General features: G+C 35.7%; 1 protein-coding gene across 1 annotated transcript in view; it reads left to right on the top strand.

The window, feature by feature from the left end:
* Nucleotides 1–425: 425 nt before the first annotated feature.
* LOC127988221 (uncharacterized) overlaps nt 426–22,418 on the top strand; it is a 55,869-nt gene continuing 33,876 nt past the window's right edge. The window contains exons 1-17 of the mRNA XM_052590853.1: nt 426–566; nt 6,091–6,379; nt 6,464–6,563; nt 10,773–10,858; nt 11,146–11,230; nt 11,735–11,909; nt 11,990–12,154; nt 12,271–12,417; nt 12,521–12,583; nt 13,181–13,295; nt 14,129–14,265; nt 14,363–14,428; nt 14,517–14,652; nt 14,932–15,045; nt 15,456–15,628; nt 15,821–15,963; nt 16,077–16,186. Coding sequence (XP_052446813.1) covers nt 426–566; nt 6,091–6,379; nt 6,464–6,563; nt 10,773–10,858; nt 11,146–11,230; nt 11,735–11,909; nt 11,990–12,154; nt 12,271–12,417; nt 12,521–12,583; nt 13,181–13,295; nt 14,129–14,265; nt 14,363–14,428; nt 14,517–14,652; nt 14,932–15,045; nt 15,456–15,628; nt 15,821–15,963; nt 16,077–16,186 — 2,245 coding nt within the window. The remainder of the gene's footprint in view (nt 567–6,090; nt 6,380–6,463; nt 6,564–10,772; nt 10,859–11,145; nt 11,231–11,734; nt 11,910–11,989; nt 12,155–12,270; nt 12,418–12,520; nt 12,584–13,180; nt 13,296–14,128; nt 14,266–14,362; nt 14,429–14,516; nt 14,653–14,931; nt 15,046–15,455; nt 15,629–15,820; nt 15,964–16,076; nt 16,187–22,418) is intronic.

Below are 22,418 nucleotides of genomic sequence, written 5' to 3'. Positions count from 1 at the left end.
AAACAAACAGAACTGCACTGAAGTACAAATGACACCTTTACGCTTGTGACATCGGCGGTGACGTTATTCAAATCAAAACTTCCAACTGATTTAACGGTCACTGCCCATCGAAATGTGAAGAAATTAGGATTTTCAAGCCTAAAAGCTAAGTGCAGTTAGTGAAATAAATAAAAAACTATCATAACAACGGTAGGTACATAAATAAATACATTGTGTTTAATTAATTCGGAAAGGATTTAAACTCATTTGCTCTCTGAGTTTGGTGTAAGAAAACGGACAGTGGATTTAAATTATATAACGTTAATATTTCCGTATTTTTTTTCTGTCTAAGTTATCTATTTCTTCTTACGGCTGTAAAATTACATCTACATTAGTGTAGCTATTCTTATGGTGTTCCAGAGATAATAACTAAGATTTTATTACAGATGACAGTTGAAGACCCGCATGAGACCAGGGAGCTGGAGGATGAGCTGTCTGTTCATTCTCCGAAGCAGCGGAATGTCCGTCTGTGGAACGCGTTCATTTCTATCATCTGCCTGGCTTCGGTTACACTGTCTCTGTATGAGGTAACGTTAAGTATTCTCATGTGTCTTTGTTCGTGTCAATTAAGCCTCAACCTCCCGCTCTCTTTCGTGAAGTAACGTTAGTGATGTTCTTAGTGAACCGGTGGAACCCACTGTGTTTCCAATTTACCAATCTTCTTGCTAGATTTAGCAACTTTTCAGACTACCCTAACATCTTTTTTTTTTTTTTTTTCAAAAAGCACCTAGCAACAAATTTAAGTGACTCAAATGATAAAAAGGCACACATTTAAATTACATGAAAAGAGAAAACCATTGAACAGCTAGCCAGCCAAGCAGCTCAACAACCCGGAGAGAGCTGGAGAAAGATGCATCAAATGTGAACAGAACAAACATCAAATGTGTATTAAGTTGCTAGTTCCAGTTGGTCAATAATAAATGCATATTTATGATACAGCATGTTATTAGATTGTATAACTGTTGTTCAGTTAAAAACTGAAAAGGTACTAACTTTAGTCAATTTCTGCCGGGATGTTATCCATTAAGTTGTAACCCTGTACGTTAACCTTAAAACACAAAATGCAGTGTGGAATAAAAACACAGATAAATCACATGCGAAAAAATAAATTAGAATTGTTCTTTCATTTTTTAACAGTACACTATGTACTATTTTACTAGGGCTGGGAATCGTTAGAAATTTTCTGGTTCCGGTTCCGGTTCCACCTAACGGTTCCGGTTCTGATTTCGGTTCCATTAAAATCATTAAACAATGAATAAGAAATAGTGGTAAGGAAAAAAGCTCAATACTGTTTATTACTTACTGTCAACTTAATTTAAAGGTTGGTAATGTCAAAATTCAACATATATTACAGTGTAAAGATCTTCATAAGTAGGGTTGGGTATTTTTAGAAATTTTCTGGTTCGGCTTCTGGTTCCATTTAAATGAACTATTATTATGTGTTTTTTTTTTACTATTTTACCTTAGTAAAAGTAAGTAGGTAGTAAGTAATGTTGAGTAATGCTAATCCATCAATCAGCATGTGTTTCAAAGTTGATTTTTTTTACACTATCAATAACGTTTTGCTTTTCAAGCAGAAATAAGCTGCTAAATAGTTCCTGAGGGCTGAGACACTTGTTAATTTCCCTTAATTAATGAAATATAAACGGTTAAACTTATAAACATGTATACACACTCTCCATAAAGTCCCTATTTTACAAATAATAATGCAGTCAGGAGATGGTGTGATGCAATGAGTGGTTTCCACATTTTTAAACATTTAAAATGCATTAAAATAAATATTTTCTATCACTTTGTTTATCACTCTTGAAATGACATGTACACTAAATAATCTAACCCTCATACTTGCGTAACAATAGCCTATAGACTATGTTTGACAGGTGCAATATTTGAAAATCTATAATTATTTATTTATTTTTTAACTTACATTTATATCTGAATTTATGTCAACCTATAGACTTTCAAACATCAAAATTTCATGAATTAATATATATATATTTGTGTACAAGATGACATATAAACATATTTTCCTATTATATTTAGCCTGAAAACGCTTCCAACATGCTTGCGTGTCGCGTGAAAAATAGGCGTCGGTTCTATTTCTAGCATGCACACGTTTGACGCCAGTCTAACGCAGGCAGTCTGCAAGCTCTTAAATGTTACATGGGAGCCGAATTCAAAACGGACACGCAACGCAGCTGAGACGCTTGCGCCAACCATCCAGTGTGTCGCCGGCCCCAGACAAAACGATGTGCACAGTTATCAAAGGCGCGAATGCACATACAGTCGTGGGAAACAATGTGTTCGGCAATTAAAGACGCGACAGCGCAACGAGTCTGTGGAATGCGTGTTATTGGAATCAATGTGCTCAGTTATTAAAGGGGCAGGGAGGTGTGTCTGTTACTCGGTTCGTGACATCCTTTGCGGGAAACGCAGAATACTCAGAACAGCGGCGCAAAGCTGCTCACAGAGCTTGGTCACGTGTTGCACAAGAACCGTTTTCAAAACTGAAACTTACAAATTGCTCACGGTTCCGGTTCTTTTCAAAAAACAAAACCAGCTCTGAATAAGAACCGGTTTTCGGTTCCCATCCCTATATTTTACAGACTATTTTTATTTGGTAGCGCACTAACTAACTACCAGTACACTGCTCAAAACTATAATTTGTCAGAATATGCAGTTTTACTAGACTAGAATTACAATTTTACAAAATAATCGGATCATAAAGATGTTACTTATGTTACTTTTACAATATTTTTTTTTTTTGTTTATAATATTTTTAGGAACAAATAACATTCAAAAATATATATTTTTCACTGAAATTCGAGTAATCTCATTTTGTATTCTACGTAAAAACGCTGTTTTGTGTCAAGGTTAGGTAATGACATCATCACGCAATAAGCCCTTTCACACATACAGATTTTTTGGGAAAATTACCAGTAAATTGCCGTAAAGAGATCATGTGTGAACAGGATCTTTTCAAAAATACCGGTAAATTCGTTCCGGCAATTTACCGGTATGAGAAGTTGTAACATTACCAGTAAATTGCCTGAATTCTGCTGTGTGTGAACGCAGAAGGAAAATTACCAGTATGAGCACGTACGAGTTCAGAACGCGGTGACGTAAGACGTCTACTCCAGGCCAATCATAACAATGTGACGCATTCACGCACTGTTTAATAAAATAAAATAAATGTCATCCAACTGAAGCAACAGTGAAATTAAAACGCTTCTCCTTATCCGTGCGAATGAAGAAATTTGTCGTCATCTGAGAGAAACTGTTAGTGATGCAGTAACATATGATAAAATAAATAACTAACTGTTAACTGTCTCCGAGAGCAATGCATTCACAGGACAAAGTCGGGTAATCAATAAACTAAAAACATTGCATCTTAATATCTAAAAAATAAACGACCATCACAAACGAAGTAGTAGTGGAAGTATTTCTTGTTCCTATTATGACTTTTATTACTTTTTTTATTATTATTTACTTTTGTCAATCTATTTGGGGATCCTGCTACTCCACAAATTCTGGAGCTCTAAACCAGTGGATCTCAACCCACGGCACGTCATGAAATCACATGCGGCCCACAATGCCGAACACAATTAATAATAAAAATAAATAAATAAATAAAAAAACTTTAAGTTTTACAACTTATTTTAGTTTTTACATAGGGAAAAACACATAGGGTACAAACGAGAAGTCGGAGCATTGAAGAAGAGTGCTGGACATTCGGCATCAACTTTCGGTTTGCCCCGCTACTCACTTGAAGATGTTCAGCCCGTCTTTTTTCCCTATTGTCCCAAAACAGCTTATACTGTTTCAGCTATTAAAATGGTTCAGTTTTGAATGTTTGGAGCAGATTTTGATCGTTAAACAGCCCTATTAGTTTTGTTTTTAAAGTAACAAGCGGCCAGCACAGAGCGAGAGAGAGTTGATCATAGCCTATGTTTGATCAGTTTGGCCTTCTCAAATCATCACGAATTGTCTAAAATAAAATCTAAAGATATAAAACAGTACAAGCATGTAACGATGTTGTAACGTTAAACCCATGTGCACTATATTGAATATTGTGTGAGGAGAGTGCAAGACAAAGCACACTTTTTTGGGACATATAGGTGCCAGCGCGATCATAATATATAAAAAAGAAATATAAAATAAAGAAAATAAACATGCTTTCTGCCGTGTCGTCTTGAACAGGAGCGCTTACAAAAATAATCCGAAACTCAGTGAATACATGCCTAACAGACATGATAAATACATCTATAGAAAGCTTTAAATTACTACTTAAATAAAAACAAACAAACAAACAAAAAAAACTCTTTCATAATCTTTCATAATCCGTATAGAAGGCGCGTCTAATGAGGACAGACTCAGAAAACACTAGTTTATTAGTAAATAATTCAAATATATTTGTACTATTTCCCTCTGTCACATTCATGGTAATTACTTATAATTTTTCTGGTGCTTTGCGCCATCTTTTGAACTAATTTTGAACGCAGAACTATTCAGCTGCGCTGACAGCACAGACTATTTGATATGAATTTGGATCAGCTATATTTGTGAACGCACCTTTTGTGCAATGTCGTGCGTCTTACAGACTGCAATTTACAATCGCAACTTCATTGTGCTATTACTCCTTTCAAGACGAATTTCACTAAATTGGTCAGCTCTCGACAGCATCAGGTGTTTTATTAATGGTGAGTATAATTATTTAAACCAGTCATCTATTACGATGTCTCGGTAACAAAAGCAGTTAGATGAATACTAAAGTTTGAAACAAAAATGAAACCATCAACAGAAATACTGATCACGTATAGATGTGAATAGATGTGTGAATGGTGCTTTTCCGGAAAAAAGACAGAATGTTGTTGACTTTGTGAACAGCGCCTTTTTTTAATTTACCGTTAAAGTCGTTCTGGTAATTTTACGGCAATTTACTGGTATTACTGTGTGAAAGAGGCTAATGACATCCCAAAGCAATTTAGCAACTTTTAGCAACAAATCAATCTGCCTTTAGCAACTGCCCCTGGAAATTAGTTGGCAACACTGGTTGAACCAGTTCACCAAATCGAACTGAACCGTTTTAAACGGTTCGCGTCTCCAATACACATTAATCCACAAATTACTTAAACTGTTAACTTTTTTAATGTGGCTGACACTCCCTCTGAGTTCAAACAAACCAATATCCCGGAGTAATTCATTTACTCAAATAGTACACTGACTGAACTGCTGTGAAGAGAGAACTGAAGATGATTCGGAGGACTGTGCAGCTGCACACTGTGACTCTGTGTTGTTTCAAGCTCATCATTTTGAGCGCGGGATATGCATAAGTGCTCTCTGCCGCTCTGGCGCCTTTAGTATTATAATACTTTTCTGTGCAATCAAAGATTAAATAGTCTTTCTTGTTCTGTCCTATTGATCACATGTTGCTGACTTTATTACTGTGCTATACATTTAAAAGAAACCTCTTTTATATTTCTTTATAAATGTATATACTTCTGTTTACATGAATGTAATTTACAACAATGCAAAGAGCAATGTGTAACATTTTACCAGATTTTAGACTTATTCCCTTTAATCTGTAAATACAATATTTTACTAGATTTTATACAATTATTGTGCACCTTTGATTTTTCTAGAATCTAGAGTATCTTTTGCTGCTGAATTATCCACTAACTTAGTTTATAATAGTATTTTATATTATTTTTATATAGATTATGATTATATATTGTTTCATTTGTTATTTTTCATTAAAATGGAGTTGTGTATACTGTATGTAGTAGATTTTGATTAACACAAAAGAGTGGTGATCAGGTCAACACAGAGAAGTATAGAAATTGTACATTGATTTAAAAAAAAGAAAGAAAAAAAACTGTGCTGGTATGGGATTGGATCAGTTCTGAAAAAAATTTATCGTTGCATCCGTAGTCTCAATGGCTTGATGACACAAGCTTTTGAGTACAATGCACAGAATCTTTTTACTTCAAGAATTCTTGATGTTCATATATCAAATAATATAACTAATCATTAATTTAATTTTTTTTCCAGCTGTTTTTCAACTCTACTGTCACAGGAATCATCTTCACGAGATACTCCCTTGATCTGATCTTCACCTTTAACATCATTTCACGCTTTTACATTGGATATGAAACACATGGAGTGGTTATAACAGACCCTAAAAAAGTCCGGAAAAAATATCTTAGGACATGGTTTTTACTGGATCTCTTGTCAGTTTTACCCCTTGAAACAATAACAGTGGCTTTCTCTAAGTTGAAAATTGTGCGTTTTGCATATGCCAATAGATGTCTGAGAGTGTTCCGATTGTTTGGTATAATATGTAAGTTATTTATTTAAATACTTTAAATAATTCATGATGTAATTCAGATGTACACACCTGCTAATGGTTTTTGTGTGATTCTAGCCATGTTCAGTAAGGAACCAGACACCAACAAACTTCATCTTACAGCTTTCAAAGTGTTTTCCATCATGATCCTGTGTATACAAGCCTCAGCATGCCTTTGGTAAGCCCGAATATTTTACAAGTATTCTACTCAATGGGTCCTGTTCATTGTCACTCGGGTTATCTGAAAATATTCCGTATTTAGAAGTCAGAAGTAAGAAAGAGCTTTATTGTCAAGTATGTTTAGACACACAAGGATTTTGTCTTGGTGACAGGAGCTTCCAGTGTAGACATTCAGACATAGTGCAAACATACAGTACATAATATTTCAGACAAAAATATGAATTACACAGTAGAAATAAAATATAACACTAATATGAGAAAAAAAGTTAAATAATGCAGTATAATACAGGAGTAGAAATATAAAAAAACATAATTGTTTTAATTAATGTACAGCTGTTATTTACAAGTGTACAGTTTATGTTATATACAAATGTAGAGTTTTTATATGCTATGTATAAACTGGGAAATTATTGTTCTTGTTCCTGGCTGTTCTAGTGGTCTGTGAATTGTCTTGATGTCTGATTTGGTAGATTAAGGCTGGCTGCAAAAGGGGAGTCATTCCCATGGACTCCCCATGTTAAAATGCCCAACTGTACAGTAGAAAAAACATGTTTACAGCCTGGTTCTAAAATTTATTTTGGTCTATACCGTCGAGCTCTGTGGCCTTGGCTTCAGCAGCCAGCTCCCACCTTTTTGCCCATTTTCGATTGTCCGGGAAAGTCACGCGGTGAAGCGCTGTCAAGATGACTATGGCCCGCTCTGCACACTTTGAGCTTCAAAAGCACTCTTCAGGAGTCTACGAGTGACGTCACGTACACTACGTCCATGTTTTTATACAGTCTATGGTAGGGCTGCTCGATATTGGGAAAAAATGACATTGCAATATTTTTTTTTCTGCGATATATATTGCGATATGAAATCTAATCTAATTTTTTCTTACAAACAAAAATGGGGTGAGCACACTTACATTCTCATTTTAAATTATTTAAACATAGACACCATCGTGTCAATTGATTAATATGCGCGAGGGAGAGAGAGCAAGACAGCGCTCGTGTTGTTTGAAGACGGTGAGCGTGAGGCCAGGGCTCTCTCTCTCTCTCTCTCTCTCTCTCTCTCTGCTATCTCTGTCTGCCCTGTTAAACTAAGAGGACTTAAAAACACATGCAAATGATAAACTTTAACTATGATGGCAAGCTGTGCAATTAATCCGCAAATCACATTCGTCAAGGGTGGGGGAGCAGCTGGCCCGTACAGTTAATGAATAACGGATCAACTACAACAGCCTACATCGCACATCCTGCGATCTGACTATCGTGGATTCGTACATTGCGATATGATACTTAAACGACACATCGTGCAGCCCTAGCCTATGGTAACTCTGCCCAAATGTTCACGCAAAGAAGAAGAAGTGGTTCCAGCATCCGCAGTTAAGGCCGTCAAAAAATTAATTCGACCTCACGTTATGTCAATCACGCTTGCACACTGCCTCCGATATTTTCGTACGTAAAAAAAAATTAGTGCGTTTTTTTGCATCCGTAAAAACCATAGACTGTATAAAAAATGCATTTTGAGACAACTCTGAGCCAACTCTTAGACATACTGCCAGTGTCTGTCCAGTATCAATTCATTCACGGAAATTGGTGGTCTTATTTTTAATATGTGGCTCCAATATCACTAGCAAAACATCAAACTGAGCCACTGACATTCTAAAGTAAACTTTGAATCGGTCTGGATAATCCCGCAGCTCCTTGATAAGGAGGTGTAACTTTCCTTCCTCCCTACGCGATCGCAGGAGTGGATGGACCAAATATTTCCTCTTTCTTTTTCTCTTTTTAAGAAGAGAGAGGACAAAAAATCATCCTCACTACTTGAAGATGATGTTTTTTGTATTGTTTTTCGTTTTTTTTCCCATAACGCATTCATTAATACGCATCGAACTCAGTGTGCAAGGTCTCTGTGTATGACTAATTTTTTGGATCACGAATACAAAAAAACGAATGCAAAGATTTCGGATTCAGTGTGCAATGACCTTTAGTGTTGAAACAGTCATGTCAGGGAGAAGCTGTGTATATCTAGGCGAAAGCAAAATTGCCTTATTTGGCCTTCTGAGAGTAGATGCATTTAGGAATCTTTAATATTACTATAATAATTCTGACTTTGCTACGACAATCTGGTGCTTCTGAATCAGCTACTGTAAGTATGTCTTGTTATTAGTTTTAAGGATTTGTATTGAATGTTCAAATGCAGAGTTTTGCATGTTGCGTGTTTGTGTGTGTGTGTCTGTATATGTGTGTGTGAGAAAGAGAGAGAGAGAGAGAGAGACAGGGTCACACAGTGGAGTCAGTGGCTTGTGTACTGCAAACACATACTAGCTTCATCACTGTGTCTGTCACGCGACTCTGTTACTCTTTATCTCCACAGGGGATAAAAATAATTAAGCAGAGGCAGGGATACATTGACCAGAAAGGGGGAAATCCCACGCATCCCCCACGGCAAATCGCACCCTGCTTAAAACTTTCTTTAGGTGAAACATCGTAAACCCTTAGAATTTCTCTTAAGTATCCCTTCAAAACCAGTTACTGTTGCATAAAGCCCCTAAACTGTCTTTTTCCTAAGGATAACATAAGGGTTGGAAAATGTCGCCTTAAGCATTACACAAAAGTCTCCAACAAGTCATGATTGGCTGCTTTATATGTTAAACAGATTTTAATTTACGCATTTATTTACTTATAAAAAATAATGAAACTACATACAGCACATTATTAGCTCAAACTTCAGTGCATCTCACTCAAGAGCAAATTTATATTCCATAATATTTTATTCCTGTATTCTCCTACATATTACCTGGAGACTTTAAAAACACACATAAATCATATATTGTTGCAATCCTTAGTTTATTGTGTTTATGTTTCTGCTTTTTATTCAGGTTATAAGATTTCTTACTTTCAGCGCGAGAGCGCCCTCCGGCTTCGAGTATGAATGAAACACACACTGCATGAGAGTTTAGTGATTTAATGTTCACATCGTTTTGGATACGAATATAATGTCATGCATAGACTGTCTTGTCTCTTTGAATTTAAATATATATTTATTCACATTTAATGTATTTGTTCTTATTATACATGTTATATTGATTTCTGGGGAAACGTACACAAATTTTTGCATTAACAAATAGCGTGACCATGGCAACAGTCGTTTTTTTGTTTTTGTTTGCTCTGTACGCAACCTGAAGAGGATCCAGCAAGGCTCCAGTGATGTCCTTCAGATAGGCCAACACCAGTCTCTCAAATGAGTTCATGACCACAGACCTGACAGGTCTGACAATTGACAATAAAACATTCATTATGTTTATGATTCATGAGAGATATTTTGATAAGTAATTAGGTATTTAAAAAATCTACTAATTGTCATTAGTTAAATATAATCGTAAAGATTTATGCTCGTATGTGACAGTATAATCAAATCATTTTTACTGAGGTAAGATTAGGCTACTGTCTTAATTACGTTTCAAATTGCCATAATGGGCGTGCTAATGTTGTTTTCCTCAGCGTCTCAGCATAATGACAGAGAAATGGACTCCTGTAATGCATTGCTAATGTTAGCATACGTCCATGTGAGCTAACGCTATGTTACTTTGCACAAACATGCATAACTTTGTTCGACTGTCATGAATATATGAAATGTCCATTGACATCAAGTACAAGTTAGCCAAGCATAGATGAATCTTACCTGTCTAGGAGAAAATTAGCAACGTAGCGTCTGTGTTCAAATTCTTCTCCATTTTCAGCCGTCTCCATCTTTCAAAAGCATCTACAATACAAATTCTGGTTTTATTTCGGACTTTGTCACAACAAATTTCTGAATTATGACGAAGTCTTTTTGATTTAGTAACATTAGACATTTTTATCCGACTGGAGTTAGGGTAGGTTACAGCAAAGCTGGCAACATGGATCCCGAAACACTACTGACTTCGTGATTGGTAGATAGGTGGAGGGAAATGTGTTAGGCCAAAACACAAAATGACAACAACAACATCAGATGAGCGCTGCAAGTCCACTTTTTAAATGAAAATATCCTGGCCGGACTACTGTTGTCAGTGATATAAGTATTTGAAATGAACATGATTTCTTAATGTCTAGTGACACATCAGGGCCATTTTATGATTAATTGAAATATATTTCTTACATACAGCTCCTTTAATGGCAAGATATTTCATAAAGAAAACATTGCATAGTTAAAAAGTAATGATGTTGTGTTGTCCCTTCAGGTTTCATGAGGTTTGTTATGGAGCCTATACTGGTCATGTAAGGTATTGTCCTAAAGCGGAGAACTGGTTGCAGCTACTGCCAGAATGTAAGTCCCCCACCCATGGTTTAATTCCCAATAACAAAAAAATATTATTTGAGAGATTATCAAACTGTTAAATTATAGCTGCACTATAAAATATTGTGTTGGTTAAAATTTCATTATTAATAATTCTACAGCTGGTTATTCGATTTTGAAACGTATGTACTTTTTCTTCACAAAAAGAGTGCATACTTTTAGTGCGTAGTATAAGTGGGCAAATTGGGACGCAGCATAAATCTCATTGTGATATGTTTTTGTATAATGTTAATTATATAGCATATTTATTTCTACAGTATCAACCAATTCAACAGGAGTTACAGACATTGAGTTCTATGCTACATCACTTTACTGGTCAACTATCACACTGTGCTCCATAGGGTGAGTACTGGTAATGCCATATAGCTATGCACAGTGCTACATGTCTGCTTACCAGTTGCAAATCATATCTTTATAAACTATAAAAAATCAATGACATAATTATATGCAAGTTCTCCAATAATGGTCTGTTTTAGTGCCCACATTTCAAAATACAAACAAAAAGCAGTGGACAGAACCAATTCCCTGCCTTACATCTTTTACAGTAATCAGTAATTATGATGTAATTTACATGAGGAAGAAAAAATATGACGCTACTTCCATTTCTTTGTCAATTTCAGAATGACAGGTATAGTGGACAGATGTTATATTTTAGCCAAAGCTGCCCCTTTACCCATACTGAGTGTTAAAATAGAGTGTTGATAAAAGGTGCTGTATGTAAGAATTTTAATGGATCATTCACTGTTTTATTGCAATGGCAAAGTGCACAATTAAATATTGGACTTTATATATTCTTTGCTCATCATAAGATATTATTTTTATTATATTGTATAATATATTGAACAGCTATGGAGATATACATGCCACAAATGTGGAAGAGGCCACAGTTGCATCATTTGTGATGGTGCTTGGATTGCTTTCCTTTGGAATCAGCATGTCTAACATGAGCTCAGTTATAGCAAACATGGTTGCACAAAGAGGAAAATTCTACCATAGAGTGGATGCTATTCTTCATTACATGGTTTGTAATATGAAGATTTAATTAATCCATCTGTCTGTTTCTGCTAGTAATTTTATTCTTATTTCCCCTTTTAATCAAAGAGACAAATGGGATTATCAGAGGATATCCAGGAGTGGGTGCACAAACACTATTACAATCTTTGGTTCCACCAGAAGGGGCGAAACATTGCAGGATATATGGATGATCTTCCGTTTGTCCTGCATTCAGATGTTTCAAGTTGTTGTTACAAAACTGTGATTGAAAATGTGAGGCATCTAATGAATGAACTGAGGCTATAACGCATAATAATCACAATAATATGAATGTGTTTACTGTATGAGATTAGAAAGACTTTTGATGTAATGGATTTATATCATTCTAGGCTAAGTTGTTCAAAAAAACAGAAGATGGTTTTAAAAGGGCTTTGTCGCTGAAATTAAAAACCTGCACATACAGCCCTGGACAAATTCTGGTTAAAACTGGAGAAATTCATCAGAATATGTATTACATTAAGCAAGGACTGGTACAGGTATGCCTAAATATATTCAGAGTCAACTGAGGACCATAATTTTAGCTTTTAGTTTAGTTTGAGTTCAAGGGTTTTTTTTAACATAATTTGCTCTATTTTTCAGGTTCTTGGTAAGAATCCTGGGGATGAGATTGCAAAACTGCTACCTGGCTTATTGTTTGGAGAGGTATGACACTCAGACCCAATGTTCAAAGTGTTACACATCTACAGGGATTGAATAAAATAATGGGGAAATACCTGGGAAATAGGCAGTTTTTATTTAGAATTAAGCACTTTTTGCCTTTATTACACTATTCTATTTAGTGTTCGATGGTCCCTATCCTTCACTTTCAGTTTTTTTTTATCACATATTGTCTTTGCTGTTGAAATGAGAGAATATAAATTACAAAAAATGAATGAAACGAAAAATGAATGTACCGTAGCCTACACAGATAATATTAAACCCCAAAATAATGTGTGTTGACATTATTTTGTCCAACCCTTGTATGTTATTTACTCAAATATAATAAATCAAATATACAAAAATATACTAAATAATTATATACTAAAACATATTTTAGTCCGAAATACTTGTTTTCAAACTGAAAATATATAATTTGGACAATAACCAATAACAATAAATAAGTCTTTTTGTTAAGTGATGACAAAACAAATTTCATTAATGTAAAAAGTATTTTGGGGGTTCTTCTAATAGGCAGTACTGTACTGTTGGTTTTGTTTTGATTTAATGCATTTTTTTTTTCATTTTGTTGTTTATTTTTAGGTCCATTTGCTGTATGAAATCCCTAGAAATGTTACAATATGTGCATTAACAAAATGTGAAATTGTCATTTTGGAACGCAAGGATTTGCTTTTACTCTTTGCTGACTACCCTGAAGGTAAAAAAAAAATAAATTATGCTTTGAGATTTATGATGTTTATAAGAATCATCAGTTACAGCACACTAATGGAGTTTAATATCTGGTTCCACTTCATATTAGTTGGCCTTAACTACCATGTAATAACATAAAAAATAAGTACAATTTACTTACTGTGTTCCATATTGTATTGAAAAACTGCTAATGAGTTGGGATACAGGTAAGGTTAGGGACAGGTTTGGTGGTATGGGTAGGTTTAAGGTTGGGTTAAAATGTAAGGGATATGTCAACTGTGTAATTATAAATATTATTACAGAAATTAATTCGGTATTTTTAAATATAAGTACATATGCAAAAATGGTGTATGTGCACAATAAGTGTATTATATCAAATGGGGGCAGCTGTGGCCTAATGGTTCGAGAGTTTGACTTGTAACCCGAAGGTTGCAGGTTTGAGTCTCGGTGCTGGGAGGAGTTGTAGGTGGGAAGGAGTGAATGAACAGCACTCTCTTCCACTCTCAGTATCCATGACTGAAGTGCCCTTGAGCAAGGCACTGAACCCCCAGTTGCTCCCCGGGCGCTGGATCTATAGCTGCCCACTGCTCCGGGTGTGTGTTCACTCCTCACTGCTGTGTGTGCGTGTGTGTGTGTGTGTATGTGTGTTCACTGCTCCGGGTGTGGGTTCACTTCTCACTGCTGTGTGTGTGCACTTGGATGGGTTAAATGCAGAGCACCAATTCCAAGTATGGGTTACCATACATGACAAATGTCACGACTTTCAAATTATTAGTTTAAATGTAAGTACATAGTTAAGGCCATCTAATATAAAGTGAGAACTTGTATCTTTTTCTAAAGCTGCTGTTGAGATTGTCAAAGCGGCCAAGAAACGGCTTCAAAATTTCAGGCTTCCGCTACGAGAAGCTTGTGCATATGGCGTTGCCTCTGTCCCACAAAATGCTGTATTTGAAAAGGACCAGAGCATCAATCTTGAAGTAAGTGACTGAGTGATTTGTCTGTTTTTGAAATAGAGCCCAGTGGGGTTTTTAATAGTTGTACAGATGTACTATGAATACAAAGCTTTTGTTGTAGACAAAGGATCAGAGGATTTTCGGAGCATCCTTGGAATACGTTTTAAACCGACCCCACCAATTTGACGTGAGTATTGTGAATGCATGGTCTGTACTGTATGTGTATTTGAATTGTTATTGTGTTTAATATTTACTTGCTATGTCTGTTTCTTTAGTCTTTTTGGAAGAGAACTTTCCACCCTGAAAGTGCTTATGTAAAGGCCTGGAGGTTTTTTTTCTTCTGGTGCATCACTGTTTCAGTTTTCCTGGAGATGTGGGTGTTTTTTTTCACCAGCAATGCAGAATCAAAGAGTAAGTTTCTGTATGATTTACAACATTGATTTTTGATTGAGAGGTTAACAGCATTACACGTGCTCATGTTTGACTTGAAAATAAATTAACAAAACATAGAGTAGAAAGTAGAAATGTAGAGATGTAGAACAAGCCTTATTATAGATGGTAAAATCCAAATATTTTAATAAATACTCTAGTTCATTTAATCATTGTTGCATTAAATGCAGAAATGCTTGTGTTTAAGCTTTTTAATGTTTTGTATAAACATGAGTAATTTTTTTCCTGTTGCCTGTTAAGAGCTTTTCAGTGAAGGCTGGGGTACCATTTACCTCGCAGTGAATGTTCTTATATACATTGTTGCTGCATTTGATATCCTAATGAATCTTCGCACTGGAGTGCTTATGGAAGATGGTAGGTCAATATTTAATGTACACGTTCATTTTTTTTAACAAAACAAAAATGTCAATATAGCTTAGTTTTTGCGGTTTTAAGGGCTGGGAGTGCAAAACATAAATTGCATGAGCCAACTCAAATATCATGATGCGATAGAAGATTTGAAAAGACAAACTTCTGTTTAAATACATTTCAGCATAAACACACATTGCTGGACAGGTATTGAACATAATCAATGTTCCCTGTAGCGTGAGTTGCACTCGACAGTGCTTCACAATAGTGGGTTGTTTTCTGTAAATGGACATTTTGTAATTTTATAATCACTATTATACAGGAAAATTAAATATGAAAACTTAACCATACCATACTAATTAGTTGAAATGTTATTGTTCGATGCCTAAAACTTTATCTTTCTCGTTGTTCTCCAGGAGATGTAACAGATTTAGCAGCAATATTTCAAGTGTATCGCAGTTCTTGGAACTTGTATTATGATGTCCTGGCAATTTTACCGTTGGATTTGATTGTTTTTGCATACGGAAGTGCAGAACATTGGGCAATTTCAGGCTTAGTCAGGCTGAATAGAGTCATTTGGATACGCAGGGTATGATAGATATTTTTCTATTCAGAATTTTTCTTTCTTTTCGTTAATATGTTGTAATACTAATATTTAAAAAAAAATTCAGAACCTTGACTTTATTCTTGTGGTTAGGATAGTAGAACAAGTGTATGGATTAGTAGTTTTTTAAGTATTTGATCCTGATGCTTGACCACAGCAATTGTTTTGTTATTTCAGATTTATCAGTATTTCTGCCAAAAACAAAGTGACATATATAAGAACCTATTTGAAGAAAGGACAACAAAATGCCTCTTCTTCTTGATTTTCACAGTGCATTTTTGTGCTGGCTTATTGTACCTGTCAGCCTGTCATCAAGAAAGGTAAGTGTACCTTATTAGAGGGTTAGTCTATAATTCAAAGACAATACCAATATTATTAGAATTTTATAGACATTCACTTTTAATTAAGTCTTTTATTTACTTTTATTTATAAGATGTCAGGAGGAATCATGGGCATGGAATGCTGGACTTAAATCAACTCAGTCCAATTTTGAACACTATGTATTTGCAGTATATTTGACAGTTACGACTATGACAAGTGTTGGTAGGTATCATATTTTATGTTTATGACTGTGTGTATATATAGGCCATTCTACCAAATTCAGTATTTTATATTAACTCCAGGGCTCTGAACTGGTTCAAGGAATGAAAAAGAAAACTGGAAATGAATGAAATTTTGACAGGAACAGAAACAGAAACTAAATCAAATGTTCCAAACAGAATCGAAAATTAGAAATGGCCATTAACCAGTTAATAATGTTATTTTATCGTTCCATTTAATATTTGAAATTTGCTGTCAGCCAATGATGAATTCCAGTTGTATGGCTATGCAAATGTGACGCTGAAGCCAAAGAGTGAAATGTCCACTCAGCTGTGAACTCATCATAGGCAAGTCACAATCGCAATGCACCGCCCTTAGAATTTATCTGAGGATAGTGTGAGATGAATTCAACAGATCATACGCAAATACAACGCTTTTGTGAATGGAGAAAACAGAAAAACTATAGGCTTACATAAAAAGTAATATAGGCGTATACACTAAATATTTCACTTGAAACATATTGACAGATTAACGAAAACAAATGAAATTTTTTTTTTTAATTACGGTTCATTGTGACAGCAGAAAGTAGCTAGTTTTCTTTATTTTGCAAAAGCTTTACAGTTTTAATTATTTGGCAAAAGCTTGACAGCATTGAAAAATGCCTTGCTTCTGTATAAGTCTGTATGAGTCTTTAAACGTACAATATGGAATTTTTGGCCACCAGGGGTCCCTCAATCAAAATAATAACATAAGACGTACTTTGATGACGTCGGGAAAGAGCGTAAGGCTCATGGGAGTTGTTGTTCATTGGAACACGCGCTCTGTCGCTCCCTATCATTCCTCACTCAACATAAAGACAACATAAACAAACGTTACTGCGCATGAACGCTTTTGTGGACCTAACTTAACTTCAGGTAGACTTCCAAATAGAATCAATAACAACAGCCAAGTCCCTCTAGAGTAGATATTTTTTGATAACAAACAAAATGTTTGCTGTGTGGATCAGGCGGACTTAATGAAAATGCAAATTAATTATTTGTCAACAGGAGATGTTTTAAAGCATAGAAATAAAGCGCGAGAAATAGAGGTTTCCCCAGTAACAGCTGTAAACGAAGCAGAGCTGGTACGCTCATACGCTGCTATCAGGCATATAACATGCAAGTCTTCCTTTAGAAATACAGCGATATAAAAACACCTGTGCCTCGTTTTGATATTTAAACATATAAATGTAAGGAATTATTATTATTAAACGTGTAGTAAGTAACGTTACTCATGTTTATTCAATGAAGCCTTTTTGAAAAAAGATCAGTTTTAAAATTGTGGCAAGTAAAAATAAATAAATGTATGGGAAACACATCCCACAGCACAACCACCTGAGCCCAACTTCAGTCTACTCATAACCTTGCCTTTAACTGCGTTTGTAGAAGGCACCGCAGCCAGACCGATATACACAACACAGACCGGAAGTTAACTTAGGTCCAGGCGCGTGCGCCCGATGAAACCGTCTATATGAATTATGAGACCCCTATCAAATCAATATTCCATCTAGCTAGTAGTAATATATGTTAAAAAACACGGTCGCCTTTCGTTAATAATTATAATTACGTTAAACTATGATATCGAACAAGTTAGAGAACTGCATTTGAAGCTACTTTATTCAGCTAGATATAGAACAAATGTAGATTTATATGAGTTCAGCATCTCTCTGTAGTTTCAGCTTGTCACGAAGCTCTCTCTATCTTGGAAATGCAACTCCAATATTTACCCGTGTCTTGTTGCTTCTCTTGTCCCAAAACCATCTCGGGTCATTTATTTCACCCGTGCGTTTGCGCTTCACAGAACGTGCAGGCAAAGCATAATCATGATCCATAACTAAGTTATTGATTGAGGCTTAAATACGAATATAAACAATATAAATATAAAATATAATAGTCTCGATCAAGGCTACTACTTTTTCTTCTTCGTCTCGTCTTTGTTTCTGTTCACCTTTGTATTTGGCAGTTCCGCAGGAAGTTTGATAAACTAGAGGGGTCAAAGTTTATATGACCCCATAGACGGGCGACAAAACGGAAATAAAGATATAAATAAACCACTCGACTTTCTGTCACATTACCGTACAGACAGGAGGAGAAGCTTGCAGGTAATTAACTTAATATGGCGTACTGGCGTTACATTTTAAAATACTATACAAAATAATTAATCAGAATACTTACTCCTGCTCAGTCACGCCAAAGAACAGATATAGTGATTTCTGCTATTTTTAAAGCAGAAAAATTACATATTGCGCCTTTAAAGTGTTGACAGATATATATATATATATATATATATATATATATATATATATATATATATATATATTTTTTTTTTTTTTTAGTAGCTTACATTTGGCCAAAATCTAGAAAAGATGATGCTGTATTGGCTGTGACTAAGCGCAGTGGGTTATTGGCTAACGTTAGATTTCTATTTTTTTCTTTTCTTTTTGAGTAAAGGAAATGCTGTACTTTATTATTATATTATTATTATTATTATTATTATTATTATTATTATTATGCAAATTATAGAATATTGTTTTTAAAAAATAACATTATTAACCGGTATTTCTTCCACCCGAACTGGTTTCGGAACGGTAATAATATCAGAAATGTTAAAATATCGATTCTGCTCGAAGTGAACCTATTGAATTTTTTTTTCGTTTTCAAGCCCTGATTAACTCTATATAATATTTTAAGATAAATACATAGTAATGGTTCTAAAGATGTGTGTATGTGTTAGTATATCTTATTTCTTTTTCCGAACACACACATACACACAAAAGTTTTTGTTTTTGTACACATAATGGCACTGAATGGTGGAAGGTCTTTTCATGGTTTAAAGGGGTCATATGAAATTGCTCAAAATAACATTATTTTGTGTATTTGGTTTAATGCAGTGCGTTTATGCAGTTTAAGGTTAAAAAAACAAACACATTTTCTACATACTGTATGTTATTGTTTCTCCTCAGTGCCCCACCTTTCTGAAACTCGTTGATTTTTACAAAGCTCATCGTTCTGAAAAGCGATGTGTTCTGGGATTGACCAGCTATCCAGTGCAATGTGATTAGCTGGCAACTCAAATGTGTGACAGTAATTTTACGCCTCTTACCACTGCAGTTTCCAATCCCAGTCCTTGCGACCCCCCCCCCCCCATGCATATTTTGCATGTGTCTTAGTTAACACACCTGATTCCCACAATTAGCTTGTTAGAAGAGAGCTCCGTGCATGAACTGTTCTCATTGGCATGGTCCCTGCATGGTTCCCTACTCCCTGAGCAGGGGAAATCCGTTGAAGTTTACTTCACTTCCGAATAGTCATTCACAGATTTGCACTTTGCAACATCTTCATACACGTGACACGTGATATATACAATTTCAACTCACTTGCACTCTTTAATGCCCTTTGAATGTAACATATACACTCGTTTTGAACTGGAATCATGGTGGAATATCAGGGCACTTACGGTCGAATAGAACAAATGTTGTACATGATAAGAGGACTGGGACTGGGAAACGCTGCCTTACCATACTGTAATGTCATTTCCCAGTGTGACAAGACAAAAATAAAACCCATTACAATTGAACCATTTGTTGCATCCAGTGCACGTGGCATCCAGTGAATGTAATTACTGATTATAATGACGCACACTGTTTTCACAAGTTGCGTTGTGTATTGTTGCTGCATAAACATAAAACCATGTCTGCATTTATAATAATAAATAATAACACATTTTATGGGAAGCGCCTTTCACAAAACTCAAGGTCAACTTTACAGCAAGTTTGAAATAATGAAAGACTAAAGTCAACAATACAAGTAGAGCAGTGCATTAACAAAGAATTGTCTATTTTAAACAGGTGAGTTTTGAGTCTGCATTTAAACAGAAAGAGAGTCAATATTACAGATGTCTGATGGAAGAGAATTCCAGAGTTTGGGAGCAGAGCAACTGAAAGCTCTGACACCAATGGTGCTCATGCGGGCGAGGGGCACAGTGAGGCAGATGGAGCTGGAAGATCTAAGAGAGCGAAGATCTAATTCTCCTTGCACAAAGGAGAATTTTATAATCAACTCTGGATTTTATCGGAAGCCAGTGTAGATCATGTAAAACTGGAGTAATGTGGTGAAAGAAGGGGATATTGGTGATGATGTAAGCGGCAGAATTCTGGACCAGTTGAAGCTTATGGGTGGATTTGTGAGGGAGGCCATAGAGAAGAGAATTACAGTAATCAAGGTGGGAAGTGATCAGACTGTATACAAGGATTGAGGTGGAATGGGAAGTGAGAAAGGGGCGGAGACAAGTAATGTTACAAAGATGGAAATAAGCAGACTGTGTTATACTATTAATATGTGCTTGAAATGATAATAAACTGTCGAGAATGACACTCAAACTCTTAACCTGAGGGGAGAGGGAATCTGAGGAGTCCTCAATTATGAAAGAAAAACTATTAGCTTTGGAAAGTGTAGATTTGGTGCCAACAAGAAAAATTTCTGTTTTATCACAATTAAGTTTTAAGAAGTTTAAAGTGAACCAGGATTTAATTTCAGATAAACAGTTGATAAGATTGGAGAGGGGGACAGAGCTCTGGGGAACAACTGTGGTGACTGTGGAGGACTGAGATCTGAAAGTTTTGAGCTGAATAAATTGACTGCAGCCTGAGAGATATGAGTGAAACCATCTAAGGTGGGGTGTGAGTGATGCTAATGGAAGATGATCTGTTGAGAAGCATAGAGTGAGAGATAGTATCTAAGGCTGCACTCAAATCAAGGAGAATAAGGATGGTGATCAAACCAGTGTCGGTGGCCATAAGTAGATCATTGGTGAGCAGTTTCTGTCCTATGGTGGGGGCGGAAGCCAGATTGGAATTGTTCGTAAAGGTTATTTATAGATAGATGTAAGTGAAGTTGAGTGGCAACTACTTTTTTGAGAATGTTGGAAATGAAGGGTAGATTAGAGATGGGGCGGAGGTTATTAAAATTGTTGGGATCTAGACTGGGTTTTTGGGGTGACAACTGCAGTTTTGAAATGTAGGGGAACAATTCCAGTAGTGAGTGAGGAGTGGATGATAGCAGATATAAGGGTAAGTAGAGAGGAGAAGCAGGATTTGACTAAAACTGGGGAAGGAATCAAAGAAGCAACAAACAACAAATGATACTCTACACTGCTTAACTCACAAATTATCAATTGCAAATTCTTTAAATATTTAAATGTACTTCGTACTGACAGACTTTGAGTAAGAAGTTCCAGACTTTCCTTGCAAAGTTGTAAGTGCCTCACTTTATAGAAACAGGCACATTGAAACAGGTGCATTGTTGGCTACTCTCACAGGAAACAGTCCTCATCCTCCATAAATTTATATTTGGGTTGAATTCAGTGTTGTAAATACATCTTAACCACTGATTTCTAGTTATGTCCTCATTTGGAAGGCCAAACAAAGTAGCTTCGCTTTCACGAATCACAGCATCTCCACAACATCTCCACAGCGAAAATAAAAGCTTTTAACACCCTAAAGAGAAAGGAAAAATAGAAATCTCATTATATGACTCCTAAAAAAAAAATGTAAGAAAAGTATCTTAAAGGTGCCATCTGTAATGTTTGGCAAAAAAAATCAAGTCATACTCCACATTCCATACAAGATGGGGGCATTATGCCTCAATAAAGTGAATTGGTCTACTCTAGAGTAACAAACGAGAAATGGCATAGTCTCTATGCTCCGCCCCTACTTTCACAACAACACTACAGCCATAGCCGAATCCTAACTGTGCGTTCACACCGCCGGCGTCTAGAGCGTCAAAAATCGCTCTTGCCGCTCTGCTCACGACACTGCAGAAAGATTTGTGAGCGCTCAGACGCTCTAACGTAGATCAAATGCTTATTTTGTATTTAAAGCGGCCGCAAAGCAAACAAGCTTGTTGATCTCGAGCAGACTAAGCACAAGGAGTTATAAGTTAAATTAAGGTAAAGGTTAAATGAGGTAAATATTGTTGTGGACGAAATATTAGGATCCTTTACTAAAAATGAACAATCTCAGACACCTTGGTCCACGTATCACTTTTAATTTTTTTTTAATGTCCCTGTACGCAAACAGGGACACATCATAGATTAATACAAACGCTAAACAGCAATAATCAACCTGTCCTTTATTCTGCTTGGGAACTAATGTGCCAACTCTCAAGCATTCACCGTGAGACACACGCAATTGACTCTT

The sequence above is a fragment of the Carassius gibelio genome, chromosome A5 (genome assembly GCF_023724105.1).
Source record: "Carassius gibelio isolate Cgi1373 ecotype wild population from Czech Republic chromosome A5, carGib1.2-hapl.c, whole genome shotgun sequence".
Lineage (NCBI taxonomy): Eukaryota > Metazoa > Chordata > Actinopteri > Cypriniformes > Cyprinidae > Carassius > Carassius gibelio.
This window is presented reverse-complemented; position numbering and strand designations above follow the sequence as displayed.